Source organism: Amblyomma mixtum, chromosome 7 (assembly GCF_055824585.1).
Source record: "Amblyomma mixtum isolate Tamu chromosome 7, ASM5582458v1, whole genome shotgun sequence".
NCBI lineage: Eukaryota > Metazoa > Arthropoda > Arachnida > Ixodida > Ixodidae > Amblyomma > Amblyomma mixtum.
In genome coordinates, this window is record NC_143018.1 from 58,379,986 (window position 1) to 58,403,139 (window position 23,154).

At 46.3% G+C, this 23,154-nt stretch overlaps 1 protein-coding gene across 9 annotated transcripts in view; it reads left to right on the forward strand.

The window, feature by feature from the left end:
- The window catches only part of LOC149336179 (uncharacterized), a 75,325-nt gene that overhangs the window by 27,583 nt on the left and 24,588 nt on the right, over positions 1 to 23,154 (forward strand). For 7 of the 9 annotated variants that reach the window (XR_016284166.1, XR_016284167.1, XM_089552708.1 and 4 more), the window contains 7 exons: positions 1,890 to 5,573; positions 8,472 to 9,879; positions 10,269 to 10,503; positions 14,222 to 16,831; positions 17,469 to 19,986; positions 20,045 to 20,251; positions 22,023 to 22,279. Coding sequence is in view for 5 of the 9 variants with exons in the window: in XM_089552705.1 (XP_089408831.1) it covers positions 22,123 to 22,279 (157 nt within the window). In the remaining 4 variants the exon portion in view is untranslated. The remainder of the gene's footprint in view (positions 1 to 1,889; positions 5,574 to 8,471; positions 9,880 to 10,268; positions 10,504 to 14,221; positions 16,832 to 17,468; positions 19,987 to 20,044; positions 20,252 to 22,022; positions 22,280 to 23,154) is intronic. The other 2 variants (XM_089552701.1, XM_089552702.1) reach the window with 1 other exon arrangement.

Genomic DNA, 23,154 nt, shown 5'->3' on the forward strand with positions numbered 1-23,154 from the left:
AAAAGTTTGTCGGGCAGGAAACGCTGTTAAATTGTGCATTGTAAACAGCCACAAATACGTTCTAGACATTCAGTCAAGGCCGCGACGGTCGCATTTCGATGGAGGCGAAATGCTAGAGGCCCGTGTACTGTGCGACATTTAAAATTGTCTTTGAAATTGCCGGAGTCCTCCACTCCGGCGTCCCGTGTACTGTGCGACGTTTAAAATGATGTCTTTGAAATTGCCAGAGTCCTCCACTACGGCTTCGCTCATAAGCCTGAGTCGCTTTGGAACGTTAAGCCCCATCGAATCATAGTTTCCGACCCCTGTCGTCCTGTGACGCCCTGTGCTGCTGTTCTTTTCCTCGTAATAGGAGTCTGCCATCATAAATATGATACTACAAAAAGTCACTCAAAAAGTCTGCCTGGCCTATGTGGAAAGCAGTGCTATGCTTAAGGTATCCAAATGTAGCAAAGTAGTTTGAAATGTATCATGCTTGTAGATACACGTATATAAACTTTGTATGCAAAGGACTCAATCAATAAACGAAGGAAAAACCATGAGGATGCAAAAATGTGAAGCTTCGCTTATTAGTTGTGTTTTCCCCACTGCCAATATGCGTATTCTATAGAACACAGGTGCCCGCAAACATCCACTGTCGTCAGCTGCTTCTCCAAGCGTACGTTGCTTGAAGTGTGCATCACTAGCCCACAAGAGAGCGAAGAGTGCTAGCAGACAGTAACAGAAGGAAACTAGCGAGACTTCGCATTTATACTAATGTCCCGGTCCCACAGGGCTAGCAATATCTTCTCGGACGGCGTAGATGGCCTCCAGCGGTGTACAATGTTCCGCACAGCTGGTTTTAAATGGTCTTATAACTTGAAACATTATGCCATTCTTGCTCAGCGCTGCTAATTTCGTACTACGCGTGCGAGACGGAACAGACTAAATATGCTTGATTTTGCTGTTAGTGGCACTAGGTGTAGTGGAGTGGTTTGGGGATAACGTACCCTGTAATTTTTTAATTTCGTGCTGTTCACCATTGGCTGAGGTGACAATTTATGAGAGAAATTGCAAGCACCACAGCCGAGTCAACCACAAGGGTAATCTGTTGTTAGTCTAGAAACACTCCATAATAGCGAGCACAGTGCGCTGTTAGATGTGCAATGCGCATGCAGTTTGCGCGGAGATGTGTGGTGCTGAATGAAACTGTAGAGTGGGACTGATTTTCGCATGCTTTTGAGGATCTCTTGAAGCTTACGTGTGTACTTTGCTGCTCCACACAACGCACCGAAGGGACACGCTTGCGTCATCTCGGATGATATATATACGGGCGCTTGCACTATAAGCAGTTCTGTAATCTGCGGCTGCGGTCGATAACTTCAGCTAGTTCCTTGAACACCGATGGAGCCTATTTCTACCGCATGGGTGGATTGCAAAATATGCCGAGGAGAGCCTCTACTTTACGGGGGTGCTGATGATTTTGAGTTCTGTCTTACTAGGCTGTCCGCTGATAAGTTGTCGAAAAAAATATATAGAAAAAGTGGGGAAGGTAGAATTAGGTGCATGAAAACCCTGCTAACCCTACAATGCTATGGTCACTTTATGGCCAGTTCTGTCGATACAGGACTTGCCCTGGTATCAAGAAAACGTCCGTTTCTGGGATTTTAATGCTCAGTGTCATGTCTTCTGTAGAACAGCTGGAAAAAGCTGACTGTTCGTTAGTGGCGTGATAAATTAAAAATAGTTTCTTCTGCCTACCATGAAGCATCCACATAACAAGAAAACTGTAGAATTTATTTGTAATAAATACAGTTGCATGGCGGTTTATCAGAGCTCTATAGAGCCATGATAGAATACGGCACTAAAGAAATGCACAGATGCTGAATCAAAGCCCCAATTTGTTGCAGGCCACCTGCGTGCCACACTGCTACACCTCCTGGTCATGCCTTGAAGACTGCCTCAACAGTGCTGTCTCTCCGGATATTTGCGACGCACAGCCTGCATGCCGAGATGCTTCGGTCTCAAAATCCTCGCAGGCAAGATCAGTTTAAGCCTCGCAACATGGCGGCCGCGAAATTCTCCTTACGAATAGCAGTCTTGTCGACACTCATTTTGTTCTTCATGCACGAGCAAACGCCTTTTCAACACATTCGCCCGTGCGACACCACTTCAGTTCCTGTTGTATGTGGCCTTGCGCCACAATCGGGAACATGCGCGCCTAAACTGCACTAACAACATCACAACACCAACTGATGAATAATACCAGCCACTAAACACCACAAAAGATCTAATTCGATACTCTACAGGTGTAACGACATCATTCTACTACACACCCATCGACATATACAACCTATACATTCATGACCACATTGATCGGTGCTGCCATGACTACGGGGAAGAGCACTGATCATCCCCCCGCCCCTCCTCATCAAGGAAACGGTGGTTGACAACCCCGAAATACCTACTCACATTACGCAGAAGGGCCGTAACCGAAGCAAACAGCAAGCTACAAACCCTCCCCCGAAGTTTAATTATGAAAAGTTGTTTCGGTCTCGACATGAGGGGCGGGATAATTTAAGAATAATTTGTTCCATCTACGAGTTTAACTTTCACTCCCAAAGAAGCATCCGCATAACAAGAAAAGTGTCTAGTCGATTGATAATAAAACAATTGTGGTTTCTCAGAGCTCCATACAGCCATAATATAATGTGGCACTTAATAAGAACCAATTAAGGACAGCACGGATGCTGAATCAAAGCCCCCAATTTGTTTCTGGATGCCTACATGCCACACTGTTACCTCTCCTGGTCATGCCTTGAAGGCTGCCTCAACAGTGCACTCTCCGGATATCTGCGATGCACGGTCTGCACGAACAGACACCAGTCTCTCAAAATCCTCGCAGTCAAGATAAATTTACGCCTCACAAAATGGCGGCCACGGAATTCTCTTTACGTATGGTGCACCTATCGACACTCCTTTTGTTCTTCATGCGCGGGCAAACACATTCGCCCATGCAGCGCCACTTTATTACGGTTGCATGCTGCCTTGCGCCGAACTGGAGACCTAAAATACACTAACAATGTCACAACACCAACGGATGAAAAATACCAGGCACTAAACACCATCTACATCCGATTCACTACAGGAGTAACAAATTGAGTTGAAGAAGGCTCCTCACACCCACGTAGATATACAACCCGTACAATCACAACCACAACAATCGCAGCTGCCATGACGACTACACGTATAAACACACCACTATTTCAGCTTCCGCTATCCTACGAGGAAGAGCACTCGCCGCGCCTCTTCATTATAGCGATGGAGAACCCCGAAATGCCTACTCGCATTACACAGAAGCGCCGTAACCGAAGCAAGCACCAGCATTACAACTAAAGCCACCTTAACAACCACATCACAATCACGGACAAGTGTCCAATCAAGTGCTACAGTGAGACCCTTGCTAATGAGAGCTAGTACGTGTGCAACAAACAACGCGGCCAGCACCAAGAACTTGAAGCCGTGCAACAGAACCACAACCTTCGAACAAATGGAGATAAGAAGAATAAGAAGTTAGCATCGAATTGTCATGGATGGAAATAACCACTCGAGGACAGCTGCCCTGATCGCAGACATCTACGACGAAAACAAAAGACATAAGCCCTAACCAAAGCAAGCACCAGCATTACACAAAAACTAAAGCCACCTTAACAACCACATCACAATCACGGTCAAGTGTCCCATCAAGCGCTACAGTGAGACCCTTGCTAATGAGAGCTAGTACGTGGGCAACAAACAACGCGGCCAGCACCAAGAACTTGAAGCCGCGCAACAGAACCACAACCTTAGAACAAATGAAGATAAGAATAAGAAGTCAATATCGAATTGTCATGAATGGAAATAACCAGTCGAGGACAGCTGCCCTGATCGCAGACATCTACGATGAAAACAAAAGCCATACGCCCTAACCGAAGCAAGCACCACCATCATACAAAAACTAAAGCCACCTTAACAACCACGTCATAATCACGGTCAAGTGTCCCATCAAGTGCTACAGTGAGACCCTTGCTAATGAGAGCTAGTACGTGGGCAACAAACCAAACCACGTCATAATCACGATAAAGTGACAAGTGCTACAATGAGACCCTCGCTAACAAGAGCTAGTATATGGGCAACAAACAATGGCCAGCACCAAGAACTTGAAACTGCTCAACACAACACAACCTTAAAAAAACTGGAGATAAATGAGCAAGAAGACTAACTCGTTAACATCAAATTGTTTTGAATGGAAATAGCCAGTCAAGGACAGTTGCCCTGATCAGAGACATCTACTACCAAAACAAAAGCCATAAACTGCACTTTTGTCTTCTGTAGTACTACAGTACAACAAAGACAAGAAGCGCAAGAAGCGAATCCTTGAAGACAATCTGGGCAATATGCAGCGTGTAAAATATGTGCTATGCTGCCTTTCTGAAGGCCATGGCTTTATTGCGCTGGGACTGACGGAAACCCGCGGAATGCATGAAGAACGCCTCCTCAGGCGTCGATGCCCAGCGTCCGTTCGAATACGACCTTTCAACATTGTGCAAAAGGAGTTGGTGCGCATAGCGGCACTCCTACTTTTTTTCATGCTGGCGACGAAGCAAATCGCGCAGTCCGTGCGGCGGCACTGGTGATTGCTCATGCTACTACCGTTTGCGATTCTGACACCTCACACTCACCACACATGCCATCAAAGCACCACCTGACACACTGTACCACCAGAACCGTGCCGTATCGAACAGCTGCAGGGAAATGGCACACGCTATGTACGACAACTAGAACATAAGCATAAGCACAAGGCGCGACTGGCGATTCTGCTAGTTGCCTCAGTTTCTTGAACCAAGCACCAAGAATGCCCCACAACAGTGGTCGTGAACAGCCATTCATAACGATGAACACAGCAACGAAAAGGTGCTGAACAATACAACACAGACTACCACTACTTTGACACACATTAGGGGCAACACCTGACAGTCATGACGCCAGTCGGTGGAACCACCGCAGGATGCACAACCATACTGAGTTGAAACTTCTCACAATGAGGCGCTGTAGGACTATTAGTAATGTCGAACCAAGCTTTATGCAACAATGACTCTGTTTTTGCGACATACATGCAAGAGGGAGAGAGAAGAGTGGCAGACGGATGAGACGCGGCGTCGTCGCTGTGAGCGAAAAATTGTTCGGGGGCCACCCTATCCACCTAGTGTGCCCTCCTAGAGACACTACGGGGAGAAGATGGCCGCGGCTGTGACAGGACAGGGAAGGATATAGGAGCTTTGGCCTGCTGTGAACGTGGTACTTTTGTGCCAGTGCATCCAAGCCGTCAAGAAGCGCCATAACCCCAAATTTAACACACTGATTTCACCTATTACTACTGCCACCTTCACAACGACGAGGGTTAAAGCTGGAGGCACAACGGCAACAGTGACGTAAAATGGGAAGTGCCCCGATCGCAGCCATGGAACTGACGAGGGCGTCAGCACTGCGGACTGCCTCACTGCAGCTCTTACGAGCATCATCACGGACTGTGATACCAGTGGGAATTCAACATGGTGAGTTCCTGTGCCCTCTGGCTTATTTGTCTGTTGCTCGCTTGAATTATGCGGTGGTGGCTTTACACTTACCTAAGTGGTCCTTCACAATCACTAACAAGCAAGCAGTACCTTATCTCTGCATTATCATTTTTCTTCATGGTCACATTTGTGTCAGGAATGAATGTTATAAATGAACAGAGAGACTAAACCGAAACAGCAAAGTAAATTGGTTGTTCGTAAAGAAAATTGACGCAGGTTCGTCGCAATTCTGCTGAACCCCAATGCCAAGCGAAAGATGCTTTATGCATTTTTGTCTGCAATTCTTTATTTTTGTTGGTTTTTGTTGTGTTTTTCTTTTCTTGTTTTTATTTCATTTTATTGCTTTAATTTTTATTATTTCCCGCTCCACTGCCTCCAAAGGTCATTTTGCATACCGACGTGACCTTGAGGAACAGAAAGAGCATTTTACTGTTTTCATTTTGCACTCTGCTGCTTCCCAAGGCCGTTTTGTATACCGGCATGACCTTGAAGAACGGGAGTAGTTTTCGCTCTAATAAATATGTGGCTTACTGAAGTCTGTGATGCACAGCATTATGGGAAGAACATTTTGCCGTCATTGGCTGAATTTAGGTCTTGAGTACCAATCGGGAATCACCAACTTCTTGCTCGCAGCCTATTACCTCAGTTTGCCCCACTCATCCGGAGGGCCATCCTTTGTTTCAATCGTCATTTTGTTTTCTGCGACACCAGTGATGCTTCAGAACGCCGATTGCAATACGCCTATGTAGTTCTACATTGAAACCTTTCATTTAGATGAAACGCTGTCATGCTTTCCGCCAATAGCAAAACGACCCCAGATTTCATCTCGTGGGCAGACTAGAGTAGCTGACAGTGGTACCATGATCTGCTTCACGTTGCTTTCTTACTCGTAGCTTTGGCATCGATCTGTGTGCACTGATTCCAGGAGGTGATATGGCGCGTGTGGAAACATTACTCGGAATGATCGCTAAATCTGCACCAAGTTAACTTGAAGCCTAACACGCCACTCAGTAGCACCCGAAACAACACATTCTTTGACTGTACGAAAACCTGAACAGTAAAAATAATGAAATATTTCATTTCAAGGCCAAGAAAAGAATTGATTAGCGTGGATTGGAATTATTTTTATGAAAATTCAGAACAAGAATTCGTATACTTCATACAATTACACACAAAAGCAGGTGAATACCTCTCATCGCCCAGTGCAACCTCTTTTGAGATATCAAAGCTCCTTTGTATACTGGGCTGGTCGTATTATATAGAAGCAGGAAAAATGACCGAGTATATACGCACTGCTGTGTAATGTCCAAAACTTTAAAAATGCTGGTATGTGTATATTAGTATAGTATAGTATAGTATAGTATAGTGACGGACATTGTGGCAATGTGGGCTTCCACAAAGATCGCGAGCGCACAGTCGCATGCGTAACACTGGTCACGTGATGACAGTTGATAGCCACATGACTTCACCGGTCACATAACCGTATGCTGGTCTACGTTACGCTTTATGCCGTGATGTGGATGGAAGACAGCACGAAATTTTCCGCCTCACACTTCTGCTGTGAAATGGCATGCAAATAAGACTTCAGCAGAGATACTTAAACAGTGCGAGAATGCAAAAGCATATTTAGAATTGCACATCCTAGATGAACAGATGTTCAGCATGCTTCCAATGCTGCCATGCTCAGTGATAGCGAAGCAATCGCAAGCCCCATTTATAGTTTGATTACACTGTGTCACTGCCGGGAGTCCTGGTACACAGTTCTCTGCGCATGTTGACATAGAATGATGCAGGAACTGCCTAGTGTCCAACGCTGGTGGACGAACATCTTGATTGATCCACATGTTGCTGACACATGCACCGCCCTGGTGGCAGTGTAGGGTACAAAGAAAGGGGGGGGGAGACGGAAAATTTCGCTAATATTCGTTTTGTGGATGGTGCTTCTGGAAGGTAAACGAAGGATGGAGAGGCGGCTGGCGGTTTTGGAGGGCAGCTGGCTTTCACACTGCGTCCTGGAATTTTGCCTTTGTTTGTTTGTTCCTGTGGTGTGCGAGCCTATATTTTTTGGTGGAGGTTTTGTGGAGAGAGAGTGAAGTTAAGAGGTTTGTTCATGGGTACAGCTTCTAAATGATAAAGCAGGATTATGGATGGTGCCTCTGGAGGGCGGCGGTCGGTGTGTGGCCAGGCTCCTAGCTAGGGCAGTGTAGTGAGGAATACAGCTGGCGTGGCATGCTTCTCGAACATGGAGGCTTCACTTTCTTATTCTACAGACAGACGGCGCTGTTTTCTCATTGCAACACTAGTGCTGATTATGTAGTAAAAGAGTTTGCTAACTGTGCTAGATTATTCTTGCCCAGTAGTCCCGGTCTAGTGCACTCCCGGAGCCTGCATTCAATGTAGCACATGTGTGAATTCATTAAATAATTGCTGAATAACCATTCATCCGCGCTGTAAATGATTCATATTGCTGATCTCTAGCCAATAAAATTTATGCACATACTCATTAAAAATTAAACAAGGGAGGCTTTGATGCTCAGCTCGAAGCCGGACAAGCAAAAAAAAAGAAGTCAACTAAACCCAGGCAACCGCTGGTCCCAAGGGATCCTGGCTTGACTCCTAGCCTTGTAGGTTAAAGCCGCCTCTAATTCGCTTGCAGAAATAGCTTCTTCTCTCTCTCTGCTGCATGTGGTACGAGGGCTATGACAGAATTCGTAGTGTAAGGTTCCAGATATATATTTTTTTTAAACAAGCTTTGAAATTGTACATACAAGGTCGTATTTTGCCGCTGATTCGGTATTCGGTAATGCGGCCTTAGGAAGGAAAGGTTACTGTCTGGTCAACACATTTCGAAAAAGTGGCCACCATTTTTTTTCGCAGGCCTTCTTGCACCTAGGACTGCCGAGGAGTGGGGCCCAGGTCACATCTGCCTAGGCATGTAGGGGCAGCTGCTGGACATTCAGGCCCACGTCTTCAGATACCCAGACAAGACCTAGATCCAAGAGTCTAATCCTAAAGCGGCACTCCTTCTGTTCTTCATGATGACCTCCCAGCCATGCGACAAGGAGCCCTGGTGCTCTTTCTCATGCCGGCAGTTCTCATTCCACTATCCGCCATACACAAACACCAGCCAGTTCTTTTAAAAACCTAACCACAAGCGCTGAAACAAAAAGAAACACTTCACGAAACCACACAAACATGGCGACCGCAGCAATACACGCAGAACAAGGACAATATGAAACATAAGAGAACCAGAGAAAACAAAGAAAAATTAATACTCGAAACAATGTCAAAATACCACAGACAACAGCACAGCTGTTAAGCATCAACAGCATGCAACGCACAACAAACTGTCACAAGCACAGCCTAGAGACGCCAGGAACATCCCATGGAGCAGTGACTAATGGGAAGGAGGACATATTAACGAAGCCCATATATTTGAAACTCTGGTTTTAGACCTTAACATAAATACCCATAGATCTCCAGGGTCAGCTTAATTTTGGAGCAGTATGTCCCAATCAGACCCTTGATTATCACCCCCAGTTACTAGTATTGCTGATACGAGTGGGACTGCTTTTCTGCAGGTCCTCGCACTGAGTATTGATGAGGGTCCTACTAGTGGTTATAATCAATGGGGTGTATTGATGCCGGGTCTGACCGGACAACCGTTGGAGAAAAGAGTGACACCACTACTATTCATCAGTTTCATCATGCATTTTAGTTTTTTTTGACGCATTCTTTTCTATTTGTTCAAGCGAGTGGTAAGAGACTCCAAGTACTTCTGTAATTTCTTATGCTGGTGGCAGCGAGCATCTATCAGACATCATGTCCACCATAAGCTGTAAGAAGAGCATAATTTTCTTGGGAGACCAAAGCCACAACATTTCACAAATAAACAAGAAGCACTCGAACAAGTGTGAAAACCCTAGAACACAGCGATCTTGACAGTCACCAACATGAGACGCAATAATGGCCAAGAAGAAATAGTCTAGATAATAGTCGCCACCTCTACCATCGCAGGCATTTTGCTACCAGGACATCTAAAACTGACCAAATATCTTACACCAATACACACTAAAGCAGCACCGGCATCGTTAACAGTGAAAATAATAACCTGGTTCATAGAATGGCCTCACCTATACAAGCAGCACTTATAAATTACAATCGTCAAGACTGCGGACACCTCGAAGACCACTGCTACAACACGGACGTCGTATGTACTGCAAATAGTCATCACCTTGGTACGGAGCCATCCAGAGCCTATGATTCCACTGGACAAGGCGGCTTGGTACGTAGAAATGCACCCAGCCTGCTTAGCAAACGGAAGCTATGACCTTTATAAAGTAAACATAACTTGAAAGCTGTTCTGAAGGTTCGGTCGTTTATTGACTCAGAATGAACCCCCTTGCTCAGTTTCACTTTTGAGTGCCACTCACAGTTACAGGAACCGAGCATATGGCCTTTAGAAATGAAGAAACTACCTTAGGTCATGAAGGTTTTAGTCCATGTTTACTGTGGTTAAAACTAGTCACCTTTGCAACCTAATGTAACTCGATTTTTTATAAAGAGTACTCGCTTTCACATCATTGCCCTTGTGTTCACCCCTGAGGGTGTAAATTATTTCGACCTGTATTGCACAATGATCTCTCTTACCACTTCACCTTTCGTTTTTGACAGGCCGGAAAACAGCACAGAAGACTGTCTGAAAATGGCTTTCCTTGTGTTCCGGAGGCACCAGAGACGAAGTGTGACCACCTACAGTCATAGAGACAGTGTAGCGACCGGTCACCCACCACTTTGCACAGCAGCCATCACAACTGCTTTCGAGCGGGGCGAACGCAGAATTTCTATTGGCGCAGCTCTTGGAACGAGACTTGCGACTGTTGCCTCTGGGATGTCCACATCTGGTCTGGTGAGCACACTGACACTACTCACAAGTGAAGCTGTTAAGCTTATTGTCTTTGTTAACGAGTATCTCTTCTGGGGAAGCGTGACGCAAACCTAAATTGGAGGATCTCATAAATGATAGCAGGGGTAGCATCGGCACGATAAATGCCAGAGAGCTTTGACATAAGGCCTCACTCTCCAGTCAGAGGGGAAATAACACGTCGTGGCTACTGATACCAGATTGAGCATGTTAGAAGTGATCACCAAGGTGTTAGGATTCATGATTCCTATTTTTGCCGTGGTTGGTAGTCACACCAATGCGCAAACATTTCTTACTCGTTAGCAGATCTGGAGCCTAAGGGGGTGGGCGGATGCACAGTTAGGGATTGTGCGCTGCAAGATGGTTGGAGCTGCGCATGACTCTGCATGGAGCTGCGCATGACTCTGCAGTGGGCTGGAATTCCTAGCTCGTCGTTGAAGGCTGGTAATGATGGAAAACACAATCGTAGCTATCATTGAGTGCTTGGCTTTTTTCCGCGCGACTCGGTTAGGAGGTTGACATTCTCATGTGACCTCAGAACTCAAGAAGCGGCAAGCAAGAAATAAAGAAAGGGGATTAAGACATAAGACCTTTCTCTCAATAGCTCGTGAAGCATCACCTCATGAAGCATAGGCTAAACTACGCTGCTCGTCAAGTTGAAATATTGAGCGATGCTTATACTGAGAAAAAGAAATCAGTTACGTGTCGCCGAGAGCAGGTGCCATGAAACGAATTGCAGGAAAGGCCTGTAACACATTAATGGCTCATGATGGTAGCCGCACACTGGAATTGGCCCACGACTTTGGCAGAGGTCCAGTATTATCATTAGTGAATAAGGCATGTACTATCGGGCCGGAATGAAACGCGAACACGGGAACGCGTGGCCTGTGGCTAATTTTGGTACAGCGCGCGCCGTCTAGCAGCGTCCGCGATAAGCTGCTGACGTGTGCACTGGGTTGGTGGCTTTTTCCCCAGCCGCCCTGTGTGCAGCTATGTGCCTAGAAGTGCAGCCTTCGCTTGACTTGACGCGGTTTGGCAATCCCTGTGTAGCTCCATCATGGCGCCAGCCATGTTGCCTCGATACCGACACTCGCCAGTCCACGATCTGTGCGAGCGTGATGATGTTGTGGGTTTCTTTTTTGACGACCGCGTTATCTCTCGGCGCGATCTCTCGGTCATTAGACTGCCGAATGAGCTCTGTCATGAACGTGCGAGTGACGGCCGCTTCGGCGTGATGTCTGTGCCTAATGTTTTGCATCACATACATTTGAGTGAAATTTCATTTGTGCAATATTTGTGCAATTCACTTGCCTGGGCAATTTCATTTGTGGAGTAGTTTATGACCGTTAAGAGTGAATAAAAAGGGCTAAATTAAATTGCGAAACTTTTTTTTTGCGGCACCTCAGTGGCTTTGTCAACTGGATTCTATTTCCAATATCGCGGGCTCGATCCAGGCAGCTGCGGTCGCATATCAATTAAGGTGAAATACAAAACCGCCCGTGGGCTGTGCGATGCAAGCGCACGTTAAAGAAACCTAAGTGGTCTTAAGTAAAAAGAGCCCTCCAATACGGCATCCGCCATAGCCTCTGCGACATTTCAGTGCTTTTAACTAAAATTGTGGCATTGTTTCTTCACGCATACACACAAGAAAGATCGACCTCAGCCTTCGACATCCTGCCGAAGCAGATATCGCTTGCACGTTCATAACCGAACTCATTGGGCAGTCGAAGCATTATCATCGCATTGAGAAGTAACGCGGTCGTTAGAAGGGGCAAAAACCACACCATCATCCTGCTCGCCGGGACCGGAGTCATGGTGTCGGATTCTAAGTGACGTGGCTGGGGTGATGCCGGTGCTAGACGGGGATTGCCAAACTCGGCAAGTCGAGCAAAGGCTGCATAGGGAAGAAGCCCCAAACCCAGTGCACACATCAGCAGCTTATCGCGGACGCTGCTAGACGGCGCGCGCTGTACCAAAATTAGTCACAGGCCACGCGTTCCCGTGTTCGCGTTTCATTCCGGCGCGATAGTACATCCCCTCATGTACTCAGAATTTTAGGAGGTTTGGGTTATGATATTGTGCTGAACTAATGGTTTCCCACACAGCCTTACTCCGTAAAGTAATGCTCCCGATAAAAGAACCGCTGCTTGAAGTTTTGATTGTTACATATTCTCCGGAATGCCTGGAAGTGTGCGACGCTAGCGGACAATGTTCATCTGCTTTCAAGTTAACATGACCGTATGTAATACTTCATGCCGCAAAAGCATGCTCTGATGCTACGCAAAAGAATTCTTGTATTATGCTGCTGATGAACGTTCATGCTGTTCCGCTGTCAATTCCAGGAACTGAATTGAAATATATTAATATTGATTTTATTGAGAACATCCCAATATCACGTCACACAAGCCGAATTCTCCATTATTGTGTGTGTGTGGGGGGGGGGGGGGGGATGAGCAGCATGCACAGAGACCTTCATACTTTCTCTTCGTTACCGAAGACATTGCGGGAAAGATCTTTTTCAACTCAGTGGCTGAGGCCGGTCAGACATCAGGCTTACCAGATGTAAATAAGGCAATCAGTAAGAGGGACTGGATGTAAAAAATGGATTTGACAGCGAGCAGGCACATTTAAGTATCCATCGTCTGTAGCAGGCCCTTAATCACATGATTACTGAGAATACCATGACAGAGTGCAGACTCCACGACCTGCGTACAATTGCGGACAGAAGAATATGAACCACGTTTCCATGGTCAGTCTTGTGAAGTGTTAACTAGCGAAAAGTAATTTACATTCTTAATGAATGCGCTAGTAATATTTACTTTTGCCCTTGTACTTCAAAGAAGCAAACAATTGTTTCCGTTACTCTATGAGACTGAGAAGTTTGAATGTGGACGCGAAAGTGTGGTCCATATTCTGTGCACGGCTATTCATTGAATTCTGAATGGCTTGCATGTGAGCACGGGAGAAGGCGTTGATGGGCACCCGCGATCCACGCAGACAGTTCATAGAGAGTTCATAGAGAGACTTCGTGACCGGTTCACTCGACGCATGACTGGAGACATGAGATCTGAAAGCGGTAGTTATTGTTGGCAACGTAAGGTATCCTGCACTTTGAAGCAATTCATTCCACCGCTTCCTGTCGGATTCTTGATGGGCAGTGCCTTCTGTGCCCTTCCTAAAATGTTTGGTTGTTCATATATGTCAGAGCAAGCAAAACATGGTAAATTTCTGTGGGCGCAAGGAAGTCCTTTGACGTGAGTTGAAAATAAGCGACAAAGGGGCTTAAAATGCAATACTTCCTCCTATGCTTTTTCAAAAAAGATTTCTCTCCAGTGGTTATGGCACTCGGCTGCTGACTCGAAAGACGTGGGTTCGATCCCGGCCGCGGCGGTCGAATTTTGATGGAGGCGAAATTCTAGAGGCCCGTGTATTCTGCGACGTCAGTGCACGTTAGAGAACCCAGGTGATCGAAATTTCCGGAGGCCTTCACTACGGCGTCCCTCATAGCCTGAGTCGCTTTGGGACGTTAAACCGCAATAAACCAAACCATCCACAGTTACACTCAAGTGCAAATTTGTTCAGATCTACGATGAATGCTTGTGTGAAATGTACTGAATGCAGCACAAATGAGGGACAGCATTCCTGATTAAGCCACATTGATTCTAAGTAAGCCCCCCCGCCCCCTTCCCTTCTTTTTCTGCAGGTTGCCCTGAAAACCCCTGGGCTACCTCTTCTGGTCAGGGTTTGAAGACTGCCTTGTCGGCACTGTCTGTGCGTGTGCCTCCACGGCGCTCTGCTTCACATAGATGTGCTATGATCTCCATATCTGAGGAAGCAAGCTCATTTCCATGCCTGGCGACGCGGCAGCCATACAAATTCCTGTGCGTGGTGCTGTTATCGACACTCCTTTTGTTCTTCATGCTCGGGCGAACGCCTTTTCAACACATTCGCCCATGCACGATCACTGCAGTGCCTCTTGCCAAGAGCCATGGGGTAAACTGGCCTTCTTCAGCACCAAGATGACACCAACAACCTCACAGCGCCAGCTTCAAAGGACAAACATCTCAAAAGGACACCTACAGACCTACAGCCCATTCGCTACATGAGTAACGACACCATTCCTGAAAACAGACCTACAACCCATTCAATACACAACTAATAGCACAGCTCCTAGTGCCACCGCTGCAGAAAACTCCAGCCGCTGGCACCCACTAAGATATACAACCCATGCAGTCACAGCTATATTCATTGGTGCCTTCTGTGCGTGTACCTCCGATGCTCTGCTTCACACAGATGTGCTACGACCTCCATATCTGAGGAAGAAAGCTCAGTTCCATGCCTGGCGACGCGGCAGCCATACAAATTCCTGTGCATGGGGCTGTTATCGGCACTCCTTTTGTTCTTCATGCTCGGGCGAACGCCTTTTCAACACATTCGCCCATGCAACATCATTGCAGTTCCTGCTGACAAGAGCCATGAGCGGAACTGGCCTTCTGTGACACCTAATTGACACCAACAAGCTCACAGCGCCAGCTCCAAAGGACAAACATCTCCAAAGAACACCAACAGATCTACAGCCTATTCACTACACGAGTAATGACACCATTCCCGAAAAACAGACCTACAGCCCATTCACTACACAATAATGGCACCGTTCCCAGCTCCACCACTGCACAAAACGCCAGCTGCTAGGCCACCACCAAGATATATACAACCCGTGCAGTCACAGCTATATCTATCATAGCTGGCGAGAGACTACACCCGTAACCATACTACCAAGTTAACATCCTGTCAGGCAGAACTACGGCAGGGGAGGCTGTACTCCGGAGAACGCGAAAATTATTGTTGTGAGGCTGAAAACCTTTGCTAAAGGTACGAAATGCTTTTTATAGGCTGCTGCCCTCTAGCGTTGAAAATTGCGACCTACGCAATTGCAGACCAACTGGTGTTTGTCTGGGGAGCAGTGCAACATCTGTCTGGAAGATTGGGCTGGAAGAGTTCGACTTGTCATTTGCGCTTTTGTTACAATTTTGCATAACAAATACAGTTCGGGGCAGGTAAATAAAGGGTTAGAAAAATGATGGAGCCATCCACTATGACGCCTCATTGCCGAAGTGCTGGTTTGGGATGCTAAACACCGGATATTATATCATAATTACCCTGATTCCTAACTAGCAGCACTTAGGTGCTGTAACTGAAATGTGTAAAATGCTTCTTACAAGTCAGGTGGGAGTGAAAATACTGCCTAACTCATAGAGACCACTAGGTCATTAAATTTGTCATTGTGGCTTGCTAACTTTGAAGAACGAAATAATTTTTTTACTTTCTTCATATGTCTTGACGTGCAGTTGCATTGGGTGCTTCTGCAAGATGCATTATTCTTGTGTGAATCGAAGGGGACTATTTCTCATAGCCTATGTGTTTCTTCAGTACTGTAAATCTCACAGTTTAGAGGACCAGGAAAAGCTTGGCATGTTTTTGGACGAAATTTTGATCATTTAGGGTGTGAGATTAGGCTACGGGAAGTACGAGAGCACAAAAACCATCAATTACATCACTAGGGGGATTTCAAAACCATTTGTCAGGAATGCAGGGTGCTGAAGATACTTGCATGATGGCCAATGCTGACAACTTGCAAAAACATTATTGCCATGGAAAAATTTACACAGGATGTAAGCCACTGACGCATCGGCTAAAGCTATCCCTACTGGCTATGCTGCCTTTGCCTGAAGTTCTGCAATTCGATGTTTATATAAGTCTGCTTACTGAGCCACGTCTGCTTGTCCTTGCTCCTGAGGCACCCTGTCTACCGAAAGTGAGGAATGTGCCTAAGCAGGTAGCTTTATGCTTGCCGCAGCCACCAACCCCATTAACACATCTGTCGTCAACACTGTTCATGCAAAAGGCAGTTGCAGTCAGCAAACCGCAGCAGGGATTGCCTGGAATTACTATAACCAAAGGAAACAAAAACTACCTAAGACGAAAGCCATCTTCATACTCACAGCTTGATCGTGATCACGCTCAAGTGTTGCACGCTAACGAGCCGCAGCGCATAAGACAACCTGTACAAACAACACAGCCGTGCAAGTGGTACAGCACATACTGTGAGGCAAAACGCAACCACAACCCCGCGCCAAGATGAAGCCGCAGTTATTCGGTTGCTACGACATATTCAAGAACCAGAGGCCACGACAAGTGCAAGGCAGCAAGTCCAGTATGGAAGTGCGACGTTCAAATGCCTTCACTCATCGCCTCTTCCATTGTCATCATCTCAGAGACCAATGCTGATGGCGACTGGCAAGCCACAGAGAAAGTGAGTACAGAATACGTTCTTCTAAAGGTGTAGAACAGACACTAAATGCCCCACCAAATAAATAAGTTCAGGCCTTTCCAATCGCTCAATTAACATTACATATCCAATCACTTGGAATTTTCACAAAATATTATTTAGCTTCAAAATCAATAAAAATCAAGACGGGAAATCTTAGTCGTGACTCTGGGTTACAAGTCGGAACAATAGCTGAAGTTTCATGCAGTGTCTATGGTATGAAGCTTTTTAGAATGCACAATGTATGTTATGCACTTAAAACAAGCAAGGCTTTATTCATAATGCCTCTATTAGGTGGTGCAACTGCCCCAAAACAGGATCAGTATCAATTCTTGAAGTACGGGAAGTTTACATTAAAGGCCTTTGAAAACATGGCGCAATGATCTGAAAAACATGTCATCCTACGGCCTCAAAAAAAAAGTAACTATTATAATTTCAGGGATTGCCTTTTGTTGATGGTACTTGCTTCATCTTCCCATATTTTGCAAGTGAAATTCAAGTTGCTTGCCTGTCACCAGTGTCATCAATGTTTTTTACGCATCATTTACGTGTCGCGCGGAATACTATCACACCTTCATAAACGGACTGCCAGAATTTGTGCGATGCTGTTTTTTTTTTGCAGGGCTTCAAGCACAAAACACTCATCACTGGTGGCGATGTGTGCAATGGAATCTGTGCGCTGAGACCATGGATGCTTGGGAAGTGCATCGCAAACGTTAAGAGTTAAGGCAGCAGTCACTTCGAATGAGACATTCCAACCTAGCACCAAAGAGATTCCCTTGGTTCGCACAGCGGCACTCCTCCTGTTCTTCATGCTGGTGACAGTCGATGCCTACCTCGTAGTCCATCTGGCGACACTCCTGTTGTTCCTCATGCCTATGGCATCTACCATCTCGACACCTCATGAAAATCTGTGGACATGGACCATGAGCACCATCGCAGTCAGAATAGCAAACAGAAGTGAATGAAAATCATAAGACATTAAGAGACATTTCATTAAGAGGTTGCTCAGTAGTTCCACTGAAATCGCCAACCAACCACTAAATACACCTCATAGCAATTATCTGATATACCCCTCAGCAATGCCAGCACCAGCTGGCTGCAGCATTGGCGTCCACTTAAACAACATACAAGAATTCCTTAGTTTATGACAAGTACAACATACGCTAGTACATTCCAGCCATTTAGAACAGACAAGCATCCAAAGTGCGGAGGAGAAATTCAAGGCCCGTGTACTGTGCGATGTCAGTGCACGTTAAAGAACCCCAGGTGGTCGAAATTTCCTTAGCCCTCCACTACGGCGTCTCTCATAGCCTTAGTCGCTTTGGGACGTTAAACCCCATAAACCAAACCAAACCATCCAAAGTGCACTTTAACAGCCAAGAGGTCATCTCATACAACGACCGCCGCCATTACAAGAATTATAGGACTAAGGCTGCGACAGGCTATCACTACTGAGACAGGCAACAACGGTCACACATGTCACGACACCCATCAGCACTGCCAGCACCAGCCGGCTGCAACAATGGCATACAAGTACAACCTGCACTAGTACATCCCAGCCATCTAGAAGAGAGAAGCACTACAAACTGCACTTTATCAGCCAAGACGTCATCTCATACGACGACCGCCGCCATTACAAGAACTACAGGACTAAGGCTGATGGCACAGCAGCAAAAATTCAGACGGGAATGAGACAGGCTATCACTACTGTGAGACGCAACAACGGTCACACAAGTCACGACACCCATCAGCACTGCTAGCACCAGCCGGCTGCAGCCATGGCATACAAGTACAACCTGCACTAGTACATCCCAGCCATCTAGAAGAGAGAAGCACTACAAACTGCACTTTATCAGCCAAGACGTCATCTCATACGACGACCGCCGCCATTACAAGAACTACAGGACTAAGGCTGATGGCACAGCAGCAAAAATTCAGACGGGAATGAGACAGGCTATCACTACTGTGAGACGCAACAACGGTCACACAAGTCACGACACCCATCAGCACTGCTAGCACCAGCCGGCTGCAGCCATGGCATACAAGTACAACCTGCACTAGCACATCCCAGCCATCTAGAAGAGAGAAGCACTACAAACTGCACTTTATAAGCCAAGACGTCATCTCATACGACGACCGACGCCATTACAAGAACTACAGGACTAAGGCTGATGGCACAGCAGCAAAAATTCAGACGGGGATGAGACAGGCTATCACTACTGTGAGACGCAACAACGGTCACACAAGTCACGACACCCATCAGCACTGCTAGCACCAGCCGGCTGCAGCAATGGCATACAAGTACAACCTGCACTAGTACATCCCAGCCATCTAGAAGAGACAAGCACTACAAACTGCACTTTATCAGCCAAGACATCATCTCATACGACGACCGCCGCCATTACAAGAACTACAGGACTAAGGCTGATGGCACAGCAGCAAAAATTCAGACGGGGATGAGACAGGCTATCACTACTGTGAGACGCAACAACGGTCACACAAGTCACGACACCCATCAGCACTGCTAGCACCAGCCGGCTGCAGCCATGGCATACAAGTACAACCTGCACTAGTACATCCCAGCCATCTAGAAGAGACAAGCACTACAAACTGCACTTTATAAGCCAAGACGTCATCTCATAGGACGACCGCCGCCATTACAAGAACTACAAGACTAAGGCTGATGGTACGACAGCAAAAATTCAGACGGGAATGCGATAGGCTATCACTACTGTGAGACGCGACAACGGTCTTGACGCCCATCAGCAATGCCAGCACCAGCTGACTGCAGCAATGGCATCCACTTAAACAGCTTATGCGAATTCCTTTGTTTATGACAAGTAAGATTGTGCTAGTACATCGTACATCCCAGCCATCTAGAAGAGGCAAGCACTACAAACCGCAATTTAACAGCCGAGACGTCATCTCGTACGATAACCGCCGCCATTACAAGAACTACAGGACTAAGGCTGATGGCGCAACGGCAACGGTAACCTACGCCACACGAAACATCCCAAGCAGAGCCAGGGCAGCGACGACAGTGCTGTAACTGTGGGAAGTGATCGCTGCTGTGGCTCTGACCAGGAACCATCACTGTCTGCGACGATTGCAGAGGACAGGAGATTCACATGCAAAATGTGAGTTGCTAAGCCTCTGGTTTATCGTAGATGGAAAGGTCGGAACGTTTTTTTGCAGGCTGCCACAGTCTTAGGACTGCCTTGCTGCCAAGTCTAGATGACCTATGCCGTGACCTGTATACGCAACTGCAGACAGACAGCCATCTAGCCCATGTTCCTGGATATCCGCAGCACCTGATCCTGGTTACCTCAAGCAGCACTTCTCCTGTTCTTAGTTGCAGTAATGGGCACTTCCTGGCCTCTGATCAAGAGGGCACCACAACAGGTAAGATCTGAAACTGGAAATCTGATACCGAAAATCACAACCTCACAGCGGCCATGCTATCAGAAGCAAAACAAGAAATACAAAGGCTTAAAAGCGTCGCAAACACAAGCGTGGTGGTAAAGAGCAGAGGAGTTACTTCTGAGGCAAGTTTTACAGAATGCGTATCCACAACCACATCATAATACAAGCAGGAGTACAACTATTAACACCATGATGCACAACAGGGGCCACAGCATACAGCTACAAGTACAATGACTGCGATCAACATGGAAGTCACACCACCTGATACACAAAAAAATCACGGGAAAGAGAACAATACTATAATGCCAATAAGGTGCAACTAGTGGCATACTTTAATGTTTGTTTGGTTTGGCTCATTGGGGTTCATCCGAAAGGAACTCAGGCTATGAGGGCCGTAGTGAAGGGCTCCGGAAATTTCGACCACATGGTCAAGATTCCAGGAAGTGCCTGTAACAAGAGAATACATGTGCTAGACATTAGTGTAGACGAAGCACCCCGTGACATTCACCTACGACCGCTGAATATTTTTTGTAGTATTTCTTCTTGACGCTGTTTTGGTTTCATCAGCCGCATGATGGGCTGTGACCTGTGACCTATTTTTTCATGAAATATCAATTTGAAGCTGAGCGCATAATCATTTTCTTTTGGTCAATCATTTTCTTTTGGCGCTTGGGTGGATGCCAATGAGTAATTACTACCTTATTATCATTTTCTTTTGCAATCTTTTGTAAATGTGGTAGGACAGGAGGGCGTACTTAAGACAGCAGGAAGGATTTCAATAAGCAAAGATTTTTCATCTCATGTGCAAATATAAAATCCACCCCCTGGGTACTCATGTTGTCCACTACGATTAAAAAAAAACAGCTGTAATTAAATTGGCCAATTTAAGGCTGTGCAACATAGCAGTTATACTACTGCATGTCCTGCCTGACTACAGGCAGCTGAGCCAAAGCAACAATATTGTTGAATTCGGCATTCATCCTGTAACTTACACAATTTAACTTTCACAGTGTCATATAATGAAATGCCAAGCATCACCATGAGACCTGTAATAAGTGAATACGGTTAATTTTTAGTATGTTTGTCAGTGAGAGCTAGCGTCACTTCGCCTGCCTATATGTTACAACATCTGGTGGAATTTACAAGCACTTGATATGTTATGCTGCTTTGATTTTTGCCTATTGTCGGGTACAACTCAATAACGCAGCGGATTTTCCCCGTGAAAGGACCCCCTTTCACCCAATGGCATCGGCCGATTTTCACGATCCTGCTAGCATGAAAATGCAGGGAATGGTATCACAGCAGGAGGGGTCTATCCCCGAGAATAGAGAAAACGAAATATTCCCCCTCATCTACCACTCCGTTTTGTCACAATAGCAGGGCTATGAGAACCAGCAGAGGCCATTGCCTGGAAGGGGCTTCTTTGACAGGAAAGAGCTGCTGCCTTCTTAAGTTGTATCCGACTACGTGAGAAGTTCTGCAGCCTTTAAGGAGACATAGCACCTCGTGTGCTGATTATTGGACAATGAACTAGTGTTGTTGTAGACGTGTTCACTTCTTCCTTTCGTGGATACGGTTGGTGTAGCCGGAACAGACTTAGTTCGCTGCAAACTCGTGTGTTTTTTCAGTCTCTTCTGAATTAGTCTTCTGGTCATGAGCTATGACCAGGGACTTCTGTGGGACTGAATGAGACCGGTGGCTTATGGTAAGCGTAGACTACTTAGGAAAGAGTAATGTTGCTTTCCCGCAGGTCACCTCGTACACTGACTCACAAGTGGCGACCAGTGCAGTGGTGTCTAACTGCCGGGACAGATGGACATGTGTTAAAGGTGGAAGCAAGACAGTCCTCCATGACCCCACAGCGGCGCTTGTCCTGTTCTTCATTCTGGCGGCAATCGACTGCGTGTAGCGGCGCTGGTGCCATTCCTCATGCCGGTGGTGTCCAGCATTGCTTACTGCCTGACACCTCAAGTCCACTACAACCTGTCAGACATGAGAGTTCACAAGGTAACAAACTTATAGCGACCACAACAATTATGCAAGTGTCTCAATTCTACAGCACAAACCTCGAAAACTACCTCACTCACGCAACAGCGGCTATGGCAGACGGGCAAACAAACAGTCGCACCTCCAACTTCAAGGTCATGCCGCATGTAATTAAAATGTAATGCTAACATAACAGCTAAAACTAAGAAAAGATATTAATGATGCTGAGGTCGCACTTGTAACACACGCACTGACAACTGCGACCTTAAGACCTTAGCTATACAAGGAGAATTGATGTATTACAACCATCAGGACACTACCAACAAGCACCATGAAGACCACTGGTACCGCAAAGTCGTCACTTCGGGGGACAACCAATAACATCCCACACAATATTCCCAGCTAACATAAAACACCCAAACTTATACAAGTAGCATACATGCGTATTACAATCATCGAGACTGCAGACACCAGCATCTCGAGCGCTACTGCTACTGGCAAAACTTCACCGCAGCGGGAAAACTAAAACATCACTAGTTTACAAACACACTAGTATATATCAAAAGGAGAGGGCAGGCAGAAAGGCAGCATTAGGACTACTATACACCAAAGACGTAATCAGAGAGCAAAGCCGATAATGTGTGCAGCATTGAGCACGCCAGACTGTGATCATCCTGGTGCCGACAAGGGTCCCTTGCCTCCTTCAATTCCACTGGACAAGGTTGCACGGGTTGTACAAATGGAGCCGGCCTGTTTTACAAGCGCTTAAAAAAGGTACTTCGAGAATTTTGTCACCTTGTGGATCGATGAAGTAACTGCACTTCTTCTCGCTACGAAAGGTGACAGTGCTGGAGTAAGCTGTCCCGCCATTCTTTGCAGTGCTTTAATAATTCAAA